The sequence below is a fragment of the Protopterus annectens genome, chromosome 11.part0 (genome assembly GCF_019279795.1).
Source record: "Protopterus annectens isolate FY-2018-M chromosome 11.part0, PAN1.0, whole genome shotgun sequence".
Lineage (NCBI taxonomy): Eukaryota > Metazoa > Chordata > Ceratodontiformes > Protopteridae > Protopterus > Protopterus annectens.
The window spans coordinates 873,950,631-873,968,845 of NC_056745.1; the positions used below are offsets into that span (position 1 = coordinate 873,950,631).

General features: G+C 40.6%; 1 protein-coding gene across 2 annotated transcripts in view; it reads right to left on the minus strand.

Moving 5' to 3' along the window:
- Positions 1 to 18,215, minus strand: part of TAFA2 (TAFA chemokine like family member 2) — a 2,885,489-nt gene that overhangs the window by 30,375 nt on the left and 2,836,899 nt on the right. Inside the window, exons 6-7 of one of the 2 annotated variants that reach the window (XM_044088280.1) lie at positions 16,798 to 16,922; positions 15,809 to 15,840 (exon numbers count right to left, since the gene is read on the minus strand). In XM_044088280.1, coding sequence (XP_043944215.1) covers positions 15,817 to 15,840; positions 16,798 to 16,922 — 149 coding nt within the window. In that variant the 3' untranslated portion in view covers positions 15,809 to 15,816. The remainder of the gene's footprint in view (positions 1 to 15,808; positions 15,841 to 16,797; positions 16,923 to 18,215) is intronic. The other variant, XM_044088281.1, reaches the window with a different exon arrangement.

Here is an 18,215-nt window from a genome sequence, read left to right on the forward strand (position 1 = left end):
ATGTGGGAGGAAACCGGAGTACCCGGAGGAAACCCACGCGAACACAGGGAGAACATGCAAACTCCACACAGAAGGCACCCCAGCCGAGAACCTCTTGCTGTGAGGCGACAACGTTAACCGGTGCACCACTGTGCCGCCCATTGGGGCTAGAATAATTAGTGTTTTCTCAGTACCAATTGGTGGCACAGCTAGGCTTCTTGTGTGGCCCTTCAAGGATAAGCTTAGTATGAGCCTGTGAACCTGCAAACATCAACTGCCAATAGGTACAAATGAAATATTTAGAGCTGATGAAAGTTTAGCTGGTGACAGCTGACTATAATAAATCCTAACAGCCAATAAGATCAGAGAAAGAAGGGGATTGCCATGACAACATGCTGGCTTCTGTGATGTTAGCCTACCTGTTCTGTCTGACCATAAAGCAGTCTCTTTGAAATTATCCCTTCCACCTAAAGTACCTTTAGAAAGTTCTTTTAGACAAACTACATTCTCCTAAAGTGATACTGGCAATCTTAAAATCTCCACCAAACTCACTTAACTCCACTGAATATGCAGAAATGTACACCAACACACAATACCAGCATGTAAACAGCAGCATAAATGCAGCTGTACCCTCTAGAAACAGGTGCAGGGCAAACCCAGAAACAAACTCATATGGTGGAACGATAATGTCAACAAGATTTAAAATAAAAGGAAAAGAATTTTAAACAAAAGGAAGAAGAATAATTCCCAGAATGTCAGAGCCCTTGTCACTGAAATAAACAACTAAGGAGCTTAATAAAATCCATCAAAGCCAAGTTTGAGGCTAAAATAGCTACACAACCCAAATATAATCATAAGGCATTTTTTAGTTATGTCCATAATCTCAAAAGCACAATGCAACAATGCACTGAGCTGATTGTGAATGATGTTATTTACACTGAGGATGAAGATATAGTGAACCTACTGTCTGATAAATTTAGCTCTAACTTTGACCCTCTCTCCCCCCTCTGTCTGTTCCTCAAAATATACCTGAAAGTGTCTCACCTCTAGCTATCACACACAGCCAAGTCCTAAAAGTGCTACCAAAAGCTAAAAATACAGCAGTGATAGATCCTGACAATATCCCTGGATGCATCTTAAATAATATGAAGCACAACTTAGCCACACCTAACAGCACTCTTCAATCACATTCTCCATACAGGTTTTGTACCAAGCGAATGGAGAACAGCTAAAGTCATTCTCCTGCATAAGGGGGACCTTCCACAGACCCAGGCAATTACAGATCCATAAGTATGGTCAACCTCATATGCAAACCCATGGAAAGACTTATCATGGAATTAATCAATTAGGACATAGGGGACCTGAAAACACAGGACCCATCTCAGTTTGGATTTGTCAAGAGCAGGTCATGCTTCTTCATCCTTGTGGATAATTTAAAAAGGTCACCAAAGCAATGGATGAAAGCAAAATGGTACATGCCACACGCCTCAACCTGGCCAAATCTTCTGGCACAATTCAGGCATAGCAGAAAAGCTAAACAAACTTGGAATAAACCCCTGTGTTACCCACTGGATTGCCAACTGGCTTACATATACAGGATGCAGACAATCAAACTAGGGGAGGTTATCTCCACAGATATAATGGTCACCAGTGAAGCTCCCCAGGATTTTGTGCTGAGATGCCTCCTGTTTGGCATCTACTTTTCTGAAAGAAAAGCCAGTACCAAAGGACACTGGTTGTCTAAGTTTGCAGATGACTGCAAACTAAGAGCAGTCATTCAATCCATAAATGATTTAGCCATCCTGCTTGAAGGTTAGTCTCAAATAAATAACAGGTGTCAAAATCATGCTCTGAAACTAAATAGGTTCATAGGTTCATAGGTTCATACTAGGCTATCTGCCCGAGGGCATTTACAAGCCTAGCCCATAGTTTTGTGGCTTACGCCACCCCTTTAGTATGGGGAACTATACCCATTATTTTGCTGTGCCTCTGTTGAGCAGTGACACTGAGGTAATCCCTGGGGTATATCTGCGATCTCCCATCCATTGGTCAAGATTTCTCTTGAACAAGGCCAGCGAGGTGCTCTGCCTCACATATACCGGGATTTATTTGGATAAATGCCAAAAAATGCATTATTGTACCCTTTGGGAAGTCATCTACCACAGAGAACTACCACATTGACAATAGTCCCCTAAAAGCTGACCTAGTTGTTTGGGATTTGGGAATTTTTGTGGACAGTGAGCTAACTTTTGACCAACGTGTCAATTGTTATTAAAAAGTCCTTCTATATTGCACAGCTTGTTTGGGGGACAGGTATATTTTGCAGAGGATAATGTTGCTGTGGAACTGACTCCCCATCCACATAAAACAAACTTCACCCCTGTCCATTTTCAAGTACAACTTAGTTATATTGATGGTTAACAGAAAATTTACCCCAGGACTGCCCCATGGACTGAGGAATATCCTAAATGCTTTATCCCACGCATGGGTCCCTTCAAATCATCTATGGTATGATCCCAGTTATTCTTGTTAGGTGCAATATATAATTATCAGCCATGGGATGGGTAAGGCCAGTCTAGATCCAAATGGGATAGGTTATTTCAAACAGAAAAAGGGAAATTGCTTAGGCTTAAAGTGGCCCGCAAGCTCACCTAGCCTAGTACTTACTTGTGAGCCTACAAACCAATGTGTTGTCTTCACAGGACTCATATCTCCCAAATGTCCAGATTTTCACAGAATGTCCAGATTTTTGTCTCATATTTTTGGTCTGTCCCTCCTACATTTTTTTTCTTCCAAATCACTGCAGACTGAAGTAAAAAAATGTAATGGCAGACATTTGAGTTTCAGACTTTTTACCCTTCAGAAAAGTCCTGGTAATACAAAATCTGTTATTCTATCAATGTTCTAAGTTCATAACAGCAATATTTAAAATCTGTCCCTATTTTTTTCCCTTTAGCCCCCCCCCCCCCCATTATTTATGTCTTTGTTCAGATTTCTTGTGCTAACAGATTGAGAAGTAAAAATGCTTCAAAAGGTTTCTGAATATTGTAAGCTAATGTCTGTGTCTGGCAGTAGAACAGAAATTATTAAATGGATCTGCCTTCCAAAGTGTAGAACACCTGAAAATTTTGAATTTACTTCATATTAGCATAGATGTTAGCATTACAAAACAATTTGTGCAGACAGGGATTGCAAGGTTGAGCCTAAAGAAGAATAATAATAAGGGTCATGGGGAAGTACATGGAGAAGAGGGCAAGAGGAACGTCTCAACAGCAGAATGTTCAGTTATTTAACAAACGTAAGGTGAATCCCATAAGCCAACACATGGCACACTTTTAATATCATTGACTTCTTTCAGGATACTTTTTTCTGCAAAAGTTTGAGATCATTACCTTGTCCTAGACAATGCCACTAATTTCCATGCTTTTCTCTTGCCTTCATGAATCCTAAGAAAAAAAACATTGACGGATCCATTTTGTCCTGCTGTATTTCTCTTCCTTTCTCTTCTTGTACCTAATCTCACCCCTACAATGTACTTTCCTTCCCCATTCTCTTTGTTTGCCCATTATTATAAAAAGTTTCATCTCCCTTCTTGTTAGAACTGGAGATATTTGCTTGGCTTGGACTTTTGGATTATGACTATTATATCTGTTTTAACTTGCCTCTGTTCCTCTGTCTTCATTGTCTTCTATTTCTTAAACATTATATGAACAACATTAATTAAATAAAACAACATCCTCTGCCCTGATAAGCTGAAATCAGACAGACAGATAATATTAATAACCTCCTGACTTGAACCTCAAATCACCCATTACTTTTAAAACATTTCCCTTTATACGTACCTGAATTTGCTTGGCCTACATTTTTATACTATGGAATAGCTACATGCCACACCTTCTCATGTATTATTACATAAATACCATTCCTACTTTTTGTTTCTTAGAAGTTAGAAAATCAGATATATTTATTTAATAATGTACTTGTTGAAAGTCAAGTGAGAAATCAAAGTCCAAGACCTCAGATGACGTTATTGAGTTCACAACACTTGTACACTGGTTCTTCATTAAAAAAATCACAAAATATGATGATAATAATACTTTTAATACTTAAATGATTCCTATTGTAAAAAGAGGCTTCACATTCATAATATTCAAGGATCTGAGACCGTGGATTCCATTTGTGCAGTGCATTGTCTGTTTCCCACATTTCCATGTCACTTGCCTTAATACAGTTATATAGTTCATCCCTGTATCCACTAACACATTTAGTGAATCAATTCAGGCACAATGAAAAACATCTTCTTTTTCTTTTGGCTGTTCCATTAGGGGTCGCCACATTGGATCATCTGTTTCCATTTCTTCCTGTCCTCTGCATCTTGCTGTGTCACACCAACCACCTGCATGTCCTCTCTCACCACATCCATAAACCTTATCTTAGGCCTTCCTCTTTTCCTCTTACCTGGCAGCTCCATCCTTGGCATCCTTTTCCCAATATACACAGCATCCCTCCTCAGCACATGTCCAAACCAACGCAATCTCACCTCTCTGGCTTTGTCTCTAAACCGTCCAACCTAGGCTGACCCTCTAATATACTTATTCCTAATCCTATCTACCCTTGTCACACCCAGTGCAAATCTTAACATCTTTAACTCTGCCACATCCAGCTCTGACTGCTGCCTTTTTGTCAATGCCACTGTCTCCATCCAATCCATATAACATAGCTGGTCTCACTACCCTCTTGTAGACCTTCCCTTTCACTCTTACTGGTACTTGTCTGTCACAAATCACTCCTGACACTCTTCTCCAACCACTCCACCCTGCCTGTACTCTCTTCTTCACCTCTCTTCCACACTCGCCATTACTCTGAACTGTTGATCCCAAGTATTTAAACTCATCCACCTTCGCCAACTCTACTCCCTGCATCCTCACCATTCCTCTATCCACCCTCTCATTCACACACATATATTCTGTTTTAGTCCTGCTGACCTTCATTCCTCTCCTCTCTAGAGCATATGAAAAACACAATGGAAATATTTTGTTGTGCTAACGTATGAAATTTCATTTTACTGCATATTGTTTTTTTTTCTTTCCATTGTAAGTGTCACTTGCTAAGAGGCTTCCATCAAACACTATGACATCTAAAGGGATCATATCTGAGTTATAACTTAATCTATAATACTTGCCTCTCTAAATGATCATTAAAACTGGCATCATTACAAGAAACTCCTGCTTATTTTGACATATGTACAGTACAGTAGTCATTTGCTAGCACGCTAGCTTCTTTTTGTGTAGGTGCTGCAATCCTTTATAGAAGTACCTGGTGTTTTTTCAGTCAACATAAAAGCCCTAATTATCGCTTTAAAATATAAGATGCAGCAGGCAGCTAGTCAGGCTCCACCTCCAGCTGTTCATGCAGCACCTGAGCCTCTAGTCAAACCCACTTTGCAGACTTTGAAGACAAGATCGCACATTCTGACCTATAAGTGGCAGCTGGAAAAGCTTGATCTCATTTGGTTGAGAGCAATGATAATGTGTGCCCTCTGTATTCTTACCTACTAGTAAGAAAGCAGCATGTCAGGATCAAAATTAAACTCATATTCAAATTAATCCTTGTGCTTACAACTAATTACATTACAACAAAAACAGTAAAATGAGACAACGATACAATGGCCAAATAACAAAACCAGACACAAGTGTAAAATTCTCCATAAAATTATAAAACATGATAATAATAATAATAATAATAAATACATATTGCTGTATGTTAAAATGCCATTTGGGAGTGATATAGAGAGTTAAATTCTGGTATCTGCTCATAATCAACTTATGTGTTTTGAAGTATAGCCATCAAGAATTTCACCTCAAGAACAAAACCTGAGAGGTAAATCTCAGTGTCCATGTCAATAACACATAACAAAGATGGGTGTGAACAAAAAAAAATATCATAATTCATTGTAATCCATGGAGCTTTTACCTGATCTCATGCACTGCAAAAATTAGAGAAAAATGTAGAAATGCAAAGTGGTTGACAGCGTTCAAATCTGTAGCATCCTTACTACTGCCAAACAGAGAACAGCCACCACGGAACAGTAAGAGGAATCAAAAACTCCTTTAAATATACATTCACACACTTTAGTCATCCACACAAAATCTAAATGAACTGCTTTGAATATGTTTAAAAGCTTTGTGTGGTTCCTGTCGCTGTTCTGTGGTAGTTGCTGACCACTGTTAATGCTCTTGCATGAGATTAGAGATTAACATTGCTGAGTGATAATAAATATTTGTTAAGCATGTTTCTGACATCAGAAAGGTACTTTACAAGCCTACCTTTATGCTAGTTTTGTAGTGTAACTGTGGTACTTCGTGCACTAAAAGATGTTAACAATCTTTTGAAGATGGAAAATATGAGAGACTCCTAGAGGCACAGCAGCAGTAAGTTGCAAAGATGTTGGGCTTAACAAAAAAGAACAAATTTCAGGGGTTTCAGGCTCTGCCATCAAAACCCCTAGTTCTCTATGGCACAGAGAGATAATGACCTAACTACAGCATAGGTGACCTGAGTTTAGTTAGCAAATGGGGTGCCAGAAGAAGCTAACTGGAGATGATATCAGGTCACTGCCAGCTCACCCTTCCTAAAAGAAGGGAGGCAGTTCTGCCTCATCACATGAGTGACACCTAGAGGGAGTACTAGGCATTACAAGCAATGAAGTTTGAGCCTATTCAGTCCATGCTGTTTGGTTGCATTTGTACCCAATAGCCAAAGGGAACTCAGGATTCACAAGCATGCTTTACCTTGGGAGACAGTAGTGGAAGAGCTCAGAAGATGTGTTGAGGGGGCTGCAAGTGTTCCTAGAGGGGAAATAGTTGGCCAACCCACAGGATCAGAAGCTGACCTGCTCCCTACCATCTAAAGCTTGATGGAGAACAGAGGGCTGACTGGAATTCCTGGGATGTAGGACTCTAGATTAGCTCAGGATTGCCTGGCTCTGGCCCTTCCAGGAATGAATGGGTCAATTGGGTGCAGGCACTGGAGACATTGGGTGAGGTCCCCTGGGAGGAAAAAAAAAAACACCAATGACCTTAGAGTGGAAGAGCAGAAGACATAGATCAAATGATAACAGACTAGCAACTCTTTAGGTTAATCGGACTTGATTCATGTAGGATTAAATGTACAAAACAAGGACTTCATAAACTGTTATGTCCACATACATGATCAGTGTAAGCATTACATTACTACTAAAGTAACAAAGTAATGAGAAATATCTGTAGTAATCAGACAGCAGTGTTTTGAAACATCAGTAATCAGCCTAGACCTGTTTTAGTAAGAAGCAGGTAAAGGGCATTTCAGTAGTCAAGTTGGGAGGAAACTAAAGCTTAAATATCCACAGCAAGGTCACCTAATAACAGAAGGAGACTTTCTCAGGCTGTACTCCTCAGATGATAAAATGATTTGGACAGGTAAACAGATGGTCTGTCAGCAGCCAAGGATAACTCTAAGAATGTGTACATTAGATGCATAGTCAAGTCTATCATCCCTGCAAGTAACAAAGGAGATTGAAAGTCTGTAGTTAAAGTCCTAAGAATGGTAAATTCCACACTGGCTGCCATGCTCGATGTGGTAAGTTTTCTCCAAATACTATTTATCCAATTACGGATATGGTCAGAGGAGGCTTGACAACTAACATATACTCCTGAGGAAAGGATACATACACAGAATACCATCAACATAATTGTGATATTGCAGGTCACTTTCTCTTATTTGCTCTCCCAGGAATAATATATATATATATATATATATATATATATATATATATATATATATATATATATATACATACACACATACACATATATATATATATATATATATATATATATATATATCTGTGTGTGCGTGTGTGTCTGTGTCTGTATACACACACACACACACACACACACACACACACACACACACACACACACACACACACATACTAAACATCAGTAAGCCCAAAAATGGAACCTTTCCAGTCCCCATAGACCACAGGTTAGGACATTGAGAAATGAATGCTACAAACCACCATCTGAGACCAACAAGACAAGTAGGAGGTAATCCAGACCAACACACCAACTAGAAGTTAATCCAGACCAAGATATCTCCTTAGACTCCAGAATAAGTCTGAAAATGTTTCATAAGGATACTAGTCCAGAGCCCAACATATAACTAGCTTCTAGCCATTGAGATCATTCATAACCTTACTGAGAGGCTGTTCCCGTACTTCCTCCTGTTTAAAATACATATAAAAATTATATAGCATATCATATTTCATTAAGGAAAAAAAAAAATCAGGCTAGATGGAAACACCTTCGTGATAAATTTACAAATAACTGGAAAGCTCAAGGTAGAGCAATCTGTCTCAAGATTCTCAGGATCCAGGGAAGACTTACGAAGGACCAAGATCTCCAATGCCTCCTTTAATGAGGAAAATAAGATTCTAGAACTAAGCAACAGTAACGATCTGAAAGATTCCTTGGGTCGGTGCACTGTATTAAACTTATACCGAACTAGAAAGGACAGAGGTTCAATATACAGGTGTTGCTACACACACAAAACACAAGGAAATATAATCACCTTAATTTGGTTTTACAAACCTATCTAGATGAATAGGTATAACTCTGGCATTTATACTAAAGCCAGCACCCAAGACACCACTAGAACTGCCACTGATCTAATGGTGGCAAGCTTAGATGCAAACAAAAGGGGGAGAGTTTTCATTCATCAGAGTTAAAAAATTTCCAAGTGGCAAGACATTGAGTTGTATGGTCTGTTCAGCATTCAAAAGCTTATATCTAATCAATTAGATAAAGCAGTGTTATTTCATGGCAAAAAATCTGTAATCATTTAAAAGATTTTGGATTTTATAGTGCATAATATCAGTCTACTATAAGTTTATTATTCAGGAGGCCAGTGTATCTATATGGTGCTTGAGCCTTCATCCACTCCTTCCAGGAGCACAGATTTCAATGTCAAACCCTTACTAACATAACCACAGACAGATTGAATGCACATGACTCAAGACAAAAGTGCTGAGAGAGACCATCTCAGTCTCATTAAAGCACATAAAATGTATGTCTGGATCACTTGCTCTGGACCCCAGTAGCAGCTGGTCCAGAACACAAACAGCATGTTCTCTAGTGATGACACTCAAATTCTTATATTTCACTAGCTGAAGGTTAAGGGATCCGCTGCTAGGGAAGCTAAACCACAAAATGAACAAAGTGATGGTACACTATGATATTTGCTCTATCTTTAAGGGATATATCAACACAACCTGTATGAAACCAAGTCCAATGAATGACCAAATTAATGGGTAACACAGACAAAGTACAGTTGTGTATACTTAGCATAAATGTAGATGTTCGAGTGTATTCGCTGTTGCAGTCATCACATTTGGGTTATCCTGCCAGGGGTAGCCCTCAATCAGCCCAAATACCAGAGGCTTAGTATTTCTGCATCAGTTGCTGTCACTCCAGGACTGACGTCAGGTCATCAGTGGTATAAAATCAGGCAGCCGACACCATTACATCAGTTTTTCTTGCCCTAACTGTCAGGAGCCCCCAATAGGGAGCTTGTTTATGGTGGAAGAACACCACCAGTAGAAAGTAAATACCAAAAATTCCTTGTAATCAGAGAGAGAGAGAAAGAGAGAGAGAGATACAAGGGGATGGAGGGAGGGAAACCAGGACTGCAACAGTGAATACACTCAAACATCTACATTTATGGTAAGTGTACACAGCTGTACTATGTTCTTCATGTTTCACTACTGCAGTCATCACATTTGGGTTGATTCCTAAAGCTGAAGAAAAGGGTGGAGGTAGTCAAGAAGACTGAGGGCTGGCTAAGATGCCCTGCAAGACTGTGGTGGCAAAGCCTGCCCTGGATTTGGAGAAGATAGGCAGGTGGTAATGCTTGGTGAAGGTATGAACAGATGTCCATGTTGTAGCTTCCAGGATGTCCCTGGTGGGGACTCCTCTGAGAGAAGCTGCAAAGGTGGAGGTTGCTCTGGTGGAATGTGTCCTGACCCCTTTTGGGGGTGGTTTCTCATGCTGTTTGTAGCAGCAATGGATGCAGTGTGCTATGCATTTGGAGATTGTTTGTTTGGATATGGCCTTGCCCTCTGCTCCTGCAGCAAAGCTGACTAGCAATTGATCAGTTTTTCTAAAAGCTTTGGTCCTGTCCAGGTAGAATCTGAGCTGTCTTTGCACATCTAGAGAGTGCAGAATCCTTTCCCCCTTGTTTTGTAGGTTAGGGGAAAAAGTGGGCAAATGAATGGATTGGTTGAGAGCCACAATGGACACTACTTTAGGCATGAAGGATGGGTTAGTCCTGAGGAAGACCCTGTCAGCATGAAAAATGATGAAGGGCTCTACAGCCATAAGTGCTTGTAGCTCTGATACTCTTCTAGCTGAAGTGATGGCCAGAAGCAAGGCTGTCTTCCAAGAGAGAAACTTTAACTCTGCTGAAGCTGCAGGTTCAAAGGGAGGCAGGGTGAGCTTTTCCAACACAAAGTTAAGGTCCCAAGCTTGGGTAGGAGCTCTTCTGGGTGCCCTCAAGTTGTTAGCCCCTCTTAGGAAATGTTTGATGAGAGGGTGTGAGAAAAGAGGTGGCTCTGTGCTGAAATGAGCAGAGATGGCAGAGGCTTAAATTTTAATAGAAGAGAAGGATAGACCCCTGTGTAGTAGGTCTGCCAGGTAATCCAGGATGAGAGGTAGGGAGGGCTGTGCCATTCTGGCTCCCTTAGCCTGGATCCAGATGCAAAACCTTTTCCACTTGTCAGCATAAGATGTTCTAGTGCTGGGGCATCTGGCCTCATGTATAACATCTAGAACTTGTTTGCTTAGACTGGCAGCTTGAGGAGAGGTCAAGGAATAAGCCGGTCTGCAATTGGGGGTGCATGAATTTTCCATTCCTTTGGGTCAGGAGTGTTGGGATTTGATGTAGGTGCCATGGTGGCAGGGGTGATAGGCTACACAGCAGCGGATATCAGTGCTGGCATGGCCAGTCTGGGGCAATCAGGACTGCCCTCGGTTTTTCCTCCCTTATTTTGAGCAGTACCCTTGAAATGAGTGGTAGAGGGGGAAATTCATAGACCGAGAGGTTTACTCACTGGAAAGATAGAGCATCCACTTTCCAGGCCTTGCTGTGAGGTTCCCTGGTACAGAATTTGCTGAGCTGATGATTGGAATGGGAGGCAAAGAGGTCGACCTTCGGGGGCCCTATTTCTGGGTTACAAGGGTGAAGGTTCTGTGGTCTAGCTGCCACTCATGTGAGTCTAGCAGGTTTCTGCTTAAGTTGCCTGCCTGAGAGTTTAGAGAGCCTGGCAGGAATTGTGCTAACAGGTGTAGTTGCATGGCTGAGGCCATGTGCCAAAGGGTCATGGCGAGCCTACACAGAGGATAAGAGTGAGTCCCTCCCTGTTTGCTGATATATCACATCACTGTGGTGGTGTTTGTTTTTATCAGTAGAGGCCCCGGGGAGAGCAGGGCTCTGAAAGCTGTCAGGGCATGCTGAACAGCTAATATCTTTTTTTTGGTTGATGTGCAGATGTATTTGATTTGAGCTCCATTGGCCCTGAATGCACCTGCCGTCCAGGTGAGCACCCCAGACATAGTCTGATCCATCTGTGGTGAGGGTCTGGGTGGCGTGGGGTTGTGAGAAGGGAAGTCCTTTGTCGTGGTAGCATGCTTCTGCCCACCAAAGAAAATCATTGCTTAGACAAGGTATCATTGGTATAAGAGTTTCCAGGTCTTGAGAGTGCTGACACCAAAGGCTTTTTAGGTACCATTGTAGTTTCCTCATATGTAGTCTGGCATATGGAATGAGTAGAATGTAAGAAGCCATGAACCTAGAGCTTGCAGGATTTTCCTTGCAGATAACTGGGTCCTGGTAGCTAGTTGAGAGAAGTAGGCTGTCAGGTAGGCTTGTTTTTCTGGATTAAGGAATGCCATCTGAGATGCTGTGCCCAGGCTTGGTCCCAGGAATGCAATTTTTTGTGTGGGTACTAGTTTGGATTTCTTTTCATTGATAGTATACCCCAGGGAGGTCAATAGGTCCTTTACAAAGGTCAGGTAGTGTAGCAGCTTTTCCTGACTGTCTGCCTGAATCAAGCGGTCTAAGTATGGGTAAATTTGAATATTTCTTTGTCTGCAAAAAGCAATGGGGGGAGCCAGACATTTGGTGAAAACTCTGGGAGCAATAGATAAGCCAAAGGGAAGCACACAGAACTGAATGTGTCTTGATCCTGCCCTGAAACGTAGGTATTTCCTGCATGATTCCCTGATTGGGATGTGTAGGTAGGCCTCTTTTAGGTCTAAGGTGACTAACCAAGGATCCTTGGAAAGCATAGGTAGAAGCTGCTGGAGGGTGAGCATTTTGAATTTTGGTATCACCAGAAAGGTGTTTAGAATGGATAGATCGAGGATGGGGTGCCATGTGCCCTCTTTTCTGGGTACCGGGAAGAGTCTGGAGTAGAAACCTTGGCCTATCTATTCTACAGGAACATGCTCTATTGCCCTCATGGAGAGCAGGGAAAGGACTTGCTTTTTGGCCTCTGCCCACTGGTTTGGGGGAAGATCTGGGAACACTTTTGGGGTTGACAGTGTGGAAATAAAATTTGTATCCCTGGGACACTATATTGAGGACCCAGAGGTTATAGGTAATGTTGGCCCAGTTGCTTGCATGGAAGGAGAGTTTTCCTCCTAAGGGCACGAGCAGGTGGGCAGAGGGAGGGGGTGGAAGTGTAAAGTCATCGTGAGCTCTTACCATAAGGGGGTGGCTTTGCACTCCCTGATTTTGAAGAGGAGGAACTCCATTGCTTAGATCTCTGCATTCCCTGGGGCTGTTGTCTGGGAGGTCTGCTTCCCCTGGGTCTGAGCTGAGCTGGCCTGGCGGGGGCAGGAAAGGACCAGTGCTTGGAGGGGCAATGCCTACTGAACCTCAGTGGCTGGACCTATAAGAAGTCTTTAACTGTCTGCATAGATTTAGCTTTTTTTCCATCTTTTTTAAGACCTCTTCTCCCTTGGTGCCAAATAAGTTGTCTTTATGCAAGGATGCGTCCAATAATTTGGATTTGATATGGTCTGGCAAGGTCTGTTCCTTAAGCCAAGCATGCCTTCTAAGGACAGAACCAGTGACTGCTGCCCTGGAAGCTTCTAGGGCATTAAAACCACATTGTAAGGTGTGCTTAGTTACTTGACTTGCAGAATGCATTAGCTCTTGTAACTCTTTATTTTCTGCACAAGCAGGAAAAGAAGATATTTTTTGTTTGAGGAGTTCCATGGTATGTTGCTGATATTTCAGCATGTGAAACTGACAATTTAAAAGCTCTAATAGCAAGAGTAGCAGAGGCGTATACTTTTTTACCCCATCTGTCTAATGCTCGGGAATCCCTATCTGAGGGGGTGGGATTCCTAGCTGTAGTTGCTTTGATTCCCTTAGGTCCTTGAGAGATGACCTCGGTATCAGCAGTACGATTCTTGAAAAGAAATTTGTGAGAGTCAGGGACTTTATAATACCTGTCAGCTTTCCTGGCAGCAGGAGGAAGGGTGTCAGGGATCAGACTGGATTCCATAAAAACATCGTCCACAACATCCAGGACAGGAGGAATGGCCAGAGGTCTGTGCTGTGGAAGATCTAAGAATTCTCAGTGTCTCTTTTTTGACTGAGGATAGCCCTGACATTCTTATTGGAAATGCTCCCTTAAAGTATGTAGGGTTTCCCCAAAGGAAAAGTCCTCAGGTGGAGAGGCTGAAGGGATGGATTTCTCTGCATCAGAATCCTCATAATCAGAATCCTCATAAGCAGGGAGGGGTTGCATACTTCATATTTCAGATGCATCAGAGTCATCGGACTCCTGTTCAGATAAAACTACTGGGAACAAATCTTTTTCTTTTGGAAGGGGTAGCCTGGCTTCCTCTAATAAGCATTATAAGGTCTTCTGCCATTTTAAGCATTGGGTCATCTGTTTTTTGGGTGTGGTTCATACCATGGGCCTTAGAAACTTGGTTATTTTCTAAAGAAATGAAGACGCGAAAGAAGTTGTCAGTCTGTGTCGAGTATCTGTAGTGCGAAGTACTTCCTCGGAAGCCAGTCCCTTCTCAGTGGCTCTGGACCCATCCAAGGTAGAGACATCCGCAGGATCCTTAGTCAAAGAAGAGTCTTGCAGCATACCAGACTCCGAAAGGGTCTCAGTAGCGGCCTGTGAATCCACAGAAGCGGGCATCAGGGGCTGCGAAAGTGCTTCACTGAGGACTGGAGAAATGACGACTAATTTAACGGAAGCATCATCGGCAGTTTTGGACCTGTGCGGTCTGTCTCTCTTTATCCTTACATTTTTTTGGAAGATCTGAAGTTGGATGGGTTACCAAAGCCATATCGGGATTTGAGGACTGAGAGCGAAAATATCTAGTTACAATAAGGGCCCGACGACGTATCGTTCTGGGGTTGAACAAAGCACAAAAGTGACAGTGGGGGACGTTGTGGTCTGGGCCTAAACAGGTGATGCAGTAAGAATAAAAGTCTCAGTGTGGTATTTGCTTTCCACAGGTGAGACAGTTGTTAACTTTTTCTGACATCGGTTAGAGCAAGAAAAAAGGATCCCCAATGGGGTACTTAGCTTTAGAAGACATCAACTTCAATTTGGAAACAAAAACTCAGGTAGCGGCTGACCGGCAGTCATATAAAACTCCTTCTGCTTCGGGCTCCTCGGCAAAAAAAGACTGATATCATGGTGGTGGCTGCCTGATTTTATACCACTGATGACCTGATGTCAGTCCTGGAGCAACAGCAACCGATGAAGAAATACTAAGCATCTGGTATTTGGGCCGACTGAGGGCTACCCCTGGCAGGATAACCTAAATGTGATGACTGCAACAGTGAAACACGAAGAACATCCTCTTGTATTAACCTGAGCACATCGTAAGACATAAGAATTAATTTCATGGAGTCTCTTTTTGAACCTAAACATTGAAATCACTCAACACAAGCCAGTTTGGGTTGTTCAAAACTGAGATAATCATAAAGGTCAGTGAACTCTTGAAAGAATTCTCATGAAGCTGAGTGGATGGAAATGAGATAAACTCACACTATGCACTGTACAAATTATATATTGGAAGGAACTAATGTCCTCTTTTGTCACTGCAGTCAAATATAGGCAGTCAAAGTATTTTGCAACCATCCAATCCTTTCAAACTGAGGATGCTGAATAATGGAAACTCTACTACTCAGCTGTACTAAACACAAAGTTGTCTTCCAGCCAGGAACAATCCCCAACTTACTATGGAGGGACCTTCAGGATACCCATATTTAGTTGTATACAAGCATTCTCCAGAATTTTTAACTCCAGACATGTTGACATGAATAAGACAAAAATTAGCCATGGATGTTTATAGACAATGATGGTTATTTTCACTCAAGAAAACATCCAGTTATGCAGCACACACACACACACACACACACACACACACACACACACACACACACACACACACACACACACACACACACACACACAGTAAATAGAATATTATCTTGACAATCTGCAGTTCTAACATATTTTTCCCATGTCCTAAGATTCCTAATCTGATATTTTGCAAAGAAACATGTGTACATAAGTATCATTATTTAGGGAAAAAATACATTAACTACAACACATTAAGTGGGTCTATGGCTATATTTGCCCTATTGCAATGGTCTTTACCTGGCTCATATCAGCATACAATTTTTTTAACAGAAACCTGACTTGAACAAATACATACTTATTGAAGTTTTAAAAAGAAATGTAAAAACCTACAATGGAGCTTAGGCTGTTGTTGGGGGCTGGATCTGTAAAGGAGAAAAAAGTGAGTAAATGACTGGCAGTGGCTTACATGGTAAACAAAAATTAACATGAAAACCAGTACTAGTAATCTCTGAGAATTAAACAATACCTGGTCCTGTAATATATTAGTATTGTAAAACAATGTAACCAACCAACATGCACACACTGCACACCTGCATTGAAAACACATATAAATATACACACAGCTTGTCTGCTGTTAGGATTTTACACATTTACGTAGCATTACTTTTAATTATTTTTTCTTTAATTCTATGAAAACTAAATAATACTTATTGGGTATATGTACCTGTTTTCACGCCTGCTTTCATTATTAATCTGGAAACACTGAGAAGAGTGAATTTCATGCAGAGTTACAAAGCATGCGGATATTGTATATGTAAATTCAGGGCCATATGCTAAAGGTATCAGGCTCATTAACAGCATGAATCAAACAGTACTCATAATTTGAATAATCTAATGGCTTTTCTAAACAGACACACACAATTAATAACTACAGTTTTGTCAAATACCCAATAAGATATGAAAACAATGCAAGCAAATGATGTGACTGTTACCACACATGAATAAACTATCCATTAAATAAATTAAAATTGAATCAGGTCTTTTCTAAACAATTTTAATTAACGGTATCTCTAGTTAAGTCTCATATCAAAGCTAAAATGCCAGTATGTTTTACATACAAATGTTACAGGTACTCAGATTAGACGTAAAAGTCAATCATCCATGAACAAATCTAAACTTAACAACAGAATGGTGTAAAAATTTAAATCTTAAACAAAATATTCTAGAGTGTATTATTATTTTCATGGGAAGTTTGTTGCTGGATGTTTAGTCATTTCAAGTTGTTTTATTTATTTGTTTGTTTGCTGTCATGCGATATTCATGCTTGCATATATACATAAATATAAGACGGTTTTGCTTATTATGGCTTACTCACTTACCCTTGTTGTTTTCACTTTATTACCAGTAGAACAGCTCCACCCTTTGCGATCTGGAAGAACTTTGCACTCCTCTCCTTCAAGGCATGGCTGCATTTGACACCACCACTTCTGTTCTACTATTGAGGCTGTAAGAAAACAAAGCATTAAGAAAACAACAGAAGTCAGTTTCTGTTAGTCAGATCAGTAACAAACAATGCTTACAGAATGCTGTCTCTCTCTGTCTCAGTGATGCTACAGATATTGGGAACATTGAGCAAGTAACTGACATATTTAACATATGCAGAAGCATGGATATATTATAACACAATATATGTGATAGTTATAAATGCAGAAGTTTTTTTTTTTACTGAAAACTCTTATATTGTGTTTTGTTTGTAAATCATATTTCTGTAGCTTTTGCCTCAATCCTCATTACTTGTGAATCATGGTTAGAGCTACGGTATTCCAAATATTTATATTTGAGTTTTTTTCACTGGTACTCACCCAGCATTAAATTCATATGATCACAGACTTTTACAAGGTACAGTAATTTCAAAGACACAAGTCACAAAAGAGCTGGAAACCTCTAAAGCCCTGTGTATACCCTGTATCTACCATTTATGAATCATCTTTTTGAAAGTGTTTGTTGACTAATTCTCCTTTTCTAAACAAGGAGCTAACATGATAATCTTGATTTTTTTTTTTGCTATGACTCTTCCTGATAGTTCTTTTGGCTTTTCCCAGTTAGGGATCACCACAGCAGATCACCTGTCTGCTCATGATTGGTAGTGGAGTTTTACAGTGTCGAGTTGCCAGCCTGACACCCAACCTTCCACAGAAGGCACACACACATGCCTAGGACCAATTTATTTATTTTTATTTATTTATTTATGGTTGATTTACCAGGATTGTCCATTGGGTCCGAAGTACCCGTTTTCAATGGAGTCCTGGGGAGAAAAGCTCCAATAATAAAGATACAAAGATTACAAAAGTTCACATTTAACACTTACAATCATGTTAAAACATATTATCAAAAGTAACAGTAAGCAAAACTATAACAAGGTTTACACTTTAATCATTTACAATCATGTTTAAACAGGTTGTCAGAAGTAGTAGTAACAAATACTAAAACAGTGGCTGACAAAGGTAGTAGATTGTGGGTTCATGACAAAAACAGTGGAACAGGTGGTTACAAGGCAAAGAATCTAAGGTTTAAGCAGCTGCATGAAGAATACTTTAGTTACATTATGTGTGACAAGCATAGCATCGCTGTAGTAAAATATGTAGTATCTTGAATGGAATAGAAGAATCTAAGAGTTACTGGGTGTTATTACATTTGTTTATTTATAGTATTTGGTTGTACCTGATGTGGCTGCCTGTAGGGGGCAGGCTAGACTAGGAGGGATGAGAGCAGGAGCATTCCCAGGATGATGTTAAGT